The sequence below is a fragment of the Melampsora larici-populina genome, assembly GCF_000204055.1.
Source record: "Melampsora larici-populina 98AG31 unplaced genomic scaffold MELLAscaffold_31, whole genome shotgun sequence".
In the NCBI taxonomy this organism is placed as follows: Eukaryota; Fungi; Basidiomycota; class Pucciniomycetes; order Pucciniales; family Melampsoraceae; genus Melampsora; species Melampsora laricis-populina.
Window position 1 is genome coordinate 782,811 of NW_006768795.1, and position 6,411 is coordinate 789,221.

A 6,411-nucleotide genomic window follows, 5' to 3' on the forward strand; every position below is an offset into this window, starting at 1 on the left:
GAATTTTGGAGGCTTTCATTATAATTGTGTTACAGACTCGTGCTATGTGGCTAAGGACAACACTAGTGCCAGTACGTTCAACCTCTTGCTCAACCGTTACGATTTTTGATAAGCGTTTACTCACGAATTTTCTTTACCAAAACAGAGGCCTTGGGAGGATTAACATTCAAGAATTGCTCGCAATACTCTACAACTATGGGCGATTCGGAGCTGATCCCGGGTCAAGTCGACGTAATGGTGGTTCATCTCACTTCATTTTACTATATCGAGAAGCTAAAAGCGCCAATTGGTAACATAACCGAATGGCCTCCTCGAGTCGGTGTGTACTCTTTACTACCTTATCCTCTTCACCTGAAGCATCTACCGTCGCAAGCTTATTGGAATTAGAGAGCTAAAATCCAATATTTTTCCTCATCGTCCTGGCTATTGTCAGATGTCGTGGGGTATAACACCACCACCACAGACCACACCACTGCAGCGAGTCACTATTTTCAATGTCCTCTGTCCGAGCCGGCCAACTTGGTGAGACCATGTAAGTTGCAGACACTTGGCTTCACGACGCGTATATTCTCACATGACCGCTGACATCATCAATCTACAACCACAGGGTGCTTTTCATGCATTCATACCACGAACACTACTTTTTAGGCCATCAGATTTCAGCACACGCGGTATGATAAAGCACGAGGCTAAAAAGATACCTTTGTCCGAACGGTAGTGCATCATCCTTGTGGCGAGTTGGGCTGTGAGACATGAACCTTGTACATCTCCAGTCTTCTTCGAGTTGCCCTTTTCGCCTTGCCTTGTCGCATAGTTTTTTCCCGCTAAAATGATGCTGTGCAACCTACTTGTATATATATCAAAAAGACTGTATAAAAAATCACTTCCACTCTTTTCTACATTTTCAAAATTGAGGAGTGTAAAAGAAATTTTGGAACACAGGATGTTAAGTTCTACAATTGCAGTTTTGAGGATTGACAATAGAAGAAAGAGAGTTCAAAAGTGTCCCTTTTCTTAAAAAGTCCCAATGTAACTCACGATGGCTTCTCTAGAATATCCGATTTGATAGCAATCTGCAGTGATGATCAAGCTCTTATAGGACACCGCTTACCCTCCGTGGTCCTGTGTCATGTTTTTCAGGATGTCCATGTGGAGAAGCTCTCTTGCGGGTTGAACATTTTCCAGCAGAAATTCAAGTAGATAGCAAGTCTTAAACAAATAGAAACAAGCGGTACACTGCCCGACTTTCTTGGATCATGATGCTGTTCAAGACTCAAGAGGGTGGACCGGGTGGATTGATGTTAAAGGGGGAAATATTTTCATGAGATGTCACTGCAGGCCGCAGTCGTGTGACATGCCTGTGGCTCTTTCGGATTGGTATTTGACAATTTCACATGCAACCACCCCGACAGACTCCGACAAAAATTTCAATCGAACAAACCGGAACCTTTGCTGGCTGAGGAGCTCATGAGCATATTCCTCAATCATTAACATCAACCCAAACTATCATTTGAAACTGGAACGCAATCAACGAATTCAATATCATATCCCAAGCAGTGTGCACGAAGTTTGAATAGCAATTCGTGAGTTGGCATCTCTCACTTCAAGAAAAGCCATGATACCAGAAGCAATACATATACTGATCCTCATGTTGGTATTAGAAAATTCACGGGAACTCCTTTCATTTCACCAACCAAAATTGTAGAACAATAGAAGGTTGCTCTTTTCGAATCCAAGCGCCTATTGGAATCTTCCTTTTCATATATCACTCATTTCGCACCTTGCCGCTCCTGGAACATCAGCATTTGGGCTTCGGGTACAGATATTATCATTGTTTTGGCTCGATTGAAATTCTAAGAAAAGTCATTGTAGATTGACTCAAAGATGGTATGTGGATCAAGGACTTAACATAAACTCATGCATCGGCAAATTGGGTCCTGATTTGTTCCTCTTCTAACAGCGCTTGTTATTCCCAGGTCCATCGATCCATTCCCCGAGTCAAAGATCCAGACTATTGAGATCAATCCAATCCGTTGATCAATCAATCATAGCCATCGATTCCGTATGGATTCATCTTATCCATAGCTCATCCGAATCATCCGCCAGTCTACTCTCTACACCTTCCGAGACAGTTTCTCAAATTCTGTCAAGCCTATTGAACTATGGTGAAGATTACGCTCTTCCGGAAACACGCCAACGTTTACATGAGTTACTCTCATTACCAATTGGCTCTCGGATACCTAATGGGTTCATGGTCGCTTCACGACCTGGTACACTTCCTCCTTGGTCTTCAAAAGCAACAGATATTGCTAGAATTTGTAAACTTTCGGAACATGTTACTCGAATTGAACGAATCGGAGTTTTCCTTTTCACCACAGCTGATGGAAGCCAGAAATTGATCAACACCGAATGGCTCAACTCAATTGGCCATTTGGTCTCTGATAGAATGACTCAGATCTGTATACCGACCCTCCTATCTGCTCAACCTACCAATGATACTGGAAATCTTGAAAGGAAATTATTAAAGTCCATCGAACTCTCTCAGACGGACTCAAGTGGAAATTCATCATCTCAACTTGACTTTGCACGTACTCAATTGCAAAGTGCCAATCAGGAACTTGGATTAGCTTTGGCAATCGATGAAGTTGACTATCTTGCTAATGCCTTCACCTCTGAAGCCAGTCAAGAAGGCACCACAAGGCGTAATCCAACAGACGTAGAGCTCTTTATGTTCGCACAAGTCAACTCTGAACATTGTCGACACAAAATCTTCAATGCCAATTGGACCTTGAATGATGTTTCCCAAGATCAAACACTTTTCGGAATGATTCGAAATACACATGCCAAGCAACCTGCGCATACTCTTTCTGCTTATCACGATAATGCTGCGGTTGTAGACGGTCCTGTCGCACCTCGCTTTGCGCTCTTTCGGGACAACCCAGATGAACCTCTACATTCTCAATCATATTCATCTCGACTTCAACCAATGCCTTATCTCATCAAGGTTGAAACTCATAATCATCCAACTGCAGTTTCACCCTACGAAGGTGCAGCAACTGGCTCCGGTGGTGAGATCAGAGACGAAGGTGCTGTGGGTAGAGGCTCCAAGCCGAAGGCTGGTCTAGCCGGATTCTCTGTCTCTAATTTGCGGATCCCTGGTCATATCCAACCTTGGGAAACAGAAGACTTTGGTAGACCTGGTCATATCGCTAGTAGTATTGATATCATGTTAGAGGCTCCTCTCGGGTCAAGCGCTTACAATAACGAATTCGGTCGACCTGCTCTCTGTGGCTATTTCCGTACATTCTCTCAACGAGTTCCAGCCCTAACCGTACCCAACGCCTCGTCAGCTACTAAATCAACTGAGGTACGAGGGTTTCACAAACCTATCATGATTGCTGGTGGCTTGGGAAACGTGCGTCCTGAGTTCATTCAGAAGCGCAAGTTGAAGCCAAACTCCAAAATCATAGTTTCGGGTGGACCCGGGATGCTCATCGGTTTAGGTGGAGGTGCTGCTTCTTCTATTCAATCAGGTTCTAGTTCAGTTGAACTTGACTTTGCGTCTGTTCAGAGAGAGAATGCCGAAATTGAGCGTCGATGTCAAGAGGTGATCGATTCTTGCGCCAATCTACCCCCCGATCTCAATCCAATCGATAGTATTCACGATGTTGGTGCAGGTGGCTTGAGCAACGCGCTTCCTGAATTGGTACACGATAGCGGTCTGGGTGGCAAGTTTGAAATCCGTGACATTCATGTCGATGACGAAACTATGAGTCCTATGGAGATCTGGTGCAATGAAAGTCAAGAACGATATGTCATTGGTCTCTCACCCGATGAAAATGCTTTGAAGACCTTTGAATCTATTGCCAAGCGAGAACGATGTCCTTACTCAGTTGTTGGTATCACTACTGAAACTCAAGAACTAATTGTCACTGATCGATTATTCAACAATACTCCAGTTCATCTCAGTATGCACACTCTGTTCGGAAAGCCACCAAAAATTAATCGATCTTCCAAGACAGATCGTCCATTACTGTCCCCTCTTGAATTCACTGCCCATCTTCGACCTGGTGCGACTGTCACTGACGCCATTGAAGAGAGTTTGAATCGAGTCTTGAGGCTGCCATCCGTTGGTAGTAAAAACTTTCTGATTACCATCGGAGATCGAAGTGTAACCGGATTGGTGACGCGAGATCAGATGATCGGACCATATCAGGTTCCTGTCGCCGATGTAGCTGTCACGCGTACCGCCCACGGCTTTGATGTAATTACAGGCGAGGCAATGGCTATGGGAGAACGCTCACCTTTAAGTTTGATATCAGCTGCCAGCTCAGCTCGAATGGCAGTAACAGAATCCTTGACAAACTTGATCGCCTCTGATATCGTCTCACTTGAACATGTCAAACTAAGTGCAAACTGGATGTGTTCAGCAAACCATGGTAACGACGGTGCAAGGTTGTTTGAAGCGGTTGAAGCTAGTCGGGTTGGAATTTTGTCCTGATCTAGGCATCAGTATCCCAGTAGGCAAAGATTCAATGTCGATGAAGATGAAATGGAATGAAGATGGAAAAGATCAGGAGGTCACTGCCCCATTATCATTGATAGTGACTGCCTTTAGTGAAGTTCAATCAGTCGAGCGTACTTGGACACCTGAATTGAAACAGACCTCAACACCCTCAGTTCTTCTGTTAGTGGATTTATCCAACGGCAAGCGTCGATGTGGCGGATCTGCCATCGCACAAGTCTTCAATCAATTGGGAGATGAGTCCCCTGACGTCGATGCCGCTCACTTGAAAAGTTTCATCAATGGCTGTATTCAATTACATCGACATTCGAAGAAACCTATACTCGCCTACCACGATCGATCAGATGGAGGCTTGTTGACCACCTGTCTTGAGATGAGCTTTGCTGGTAGACTGGGGATTAACCTTGCGCTTGACACATCACAAGATCCTCAAGAAGTCCTCGAACAGCTTTTCTGTGAGGAGGCAGGCTGTGTCTTTCAATGCTTGGAGTCATCTATCACAGATGTGACCGAGGAATTCCTCAAAGCTGGTCTTCCCTCATCCTGCTTGAAGGTTATCGGTCAAGTCTTGGAGCCAACAACTGGAACTGATCAGATCATTTCTATTCATCAAAGTCAAGACGGTAAACAGATTTGGACATCGACACGTTCTAGGCTTCAATCAATCTGGTCAGAAACTTCCTACCAAATGCAATCTATTCGAGATAATCCAGAATGTGCCAAAGAAGAATTTGACCAAATCGCCAATCTTGAAGATCGAGGATTGTTTTACTCGCTTCCATCATCATTTTCATTTGATCTATCAAAGAGCTCTTTGAATGATCGTCCAAAGGTTGCGATCTTGAGAGATCAGGGTGTAAATGGACATCTCGAGATGGCTTATGCCTTCACTGCTGCTGGTTTCAATGCTATCGATCTTCATATGACTGATATCATTGGTGGAAGAGTTGATTTGAGCGTCTTTCGTGGTTTAGTAGCTGTTGGTGGGTTTAGTTATGGCGATGTATTAGGATCAGGTAGCGGATGGTCAAAGTCAATTATCCTTCACAATGAAACCAAGAAAGAGTTCGCTAAATTTTTTGACAGACCTGAAACCTTTACATTAGGAGTTTGTAATGGATGTCAAATGTTAACAAATCTTGTTGAAATATTACCAAAGAATTCTGATTCAGAAAAATCAATTGATCAAGTTTGGCCGAAAATGAAACGAAACAAGAGTGGAAGATTTGAAGCAAGAGTATCAATGGTAAATATACCTTTTAATGAACTTAATTCCAAATCGGTCTTTTTACGAAACTTGCAAGGTTCTAGTCTTCCAATTGCAGTTTCACATGGAGAAGGCAGAGTAGATTTCAGTCATCTAGAAGGTACTTCAAGTTTACAACCAGCACTACAATATATAAATCGAATTGACTCTCAACCAACAGAATCTTATCCATCTAATCCAAACGGTAGTCTTCATGGTATCACAGGATTTCATGCAGCTGATGGTCGAATCTTAGCTCTTATGCCTCATCCTGAACGTGTTATTACTACGGAATCTAATTCTTGGATTTCTGATGAGGTTAAAGATCAACTTGGTAGAGTTGGTCCTTGGTTTAAGATGTTTCAAGATTGTAGAGCTTGGTGTGCTTGAAACCAATGATTTTTGATCACCATTATCTTTTGTCAATAAATGTTTATGTGAGTCAAATGATTTATATTTCCTTGAGTCTATTTCTTTTTTCAAGAACTGATGCTTTTTTACTTTTTCAACTTTTGTTTATCAAACCTTTGGAAAAAACTCTTGAATACTCATAAAACCAAAAAAAATGAATCTAGATAGGTGAATATAATGATGAATGATGATTACAAATTGATCCATAAAAACCGCAATAATTTCCTTT

General features: G+C 42.7%; 1 protein-coding gene across 1 annotated transcript; it reads left to right on the top strand.

The window, feature by feature from the left end:
- Nucleotides 1-1,884: 1,884 nt before the first annotated feature.
- MELLADRAFT_108745 (uncharacterized protein) lies at nucleotides 1,885-6,161 on the top strand (the record flags this gene model as incomplete). The annotated part of the gene is made up of 3 exons (XM_007412507.1): nucleotides 1,885-1,887; nucleotides 1,961-4,478; nucleotides 4,507-6,161. The coding sequence occupies 3 exons, from the start codon at nucleotides 1,885-1,887 to the stop codon at nucleotides 6,159-6,161; spliced, it is 4,176 nt and encodes a 1,391-aa protein (XP_007412569.1).
- Between the last annotated feature and the right edge of the window lie 250 nt (nucleotides 6,162-6,411).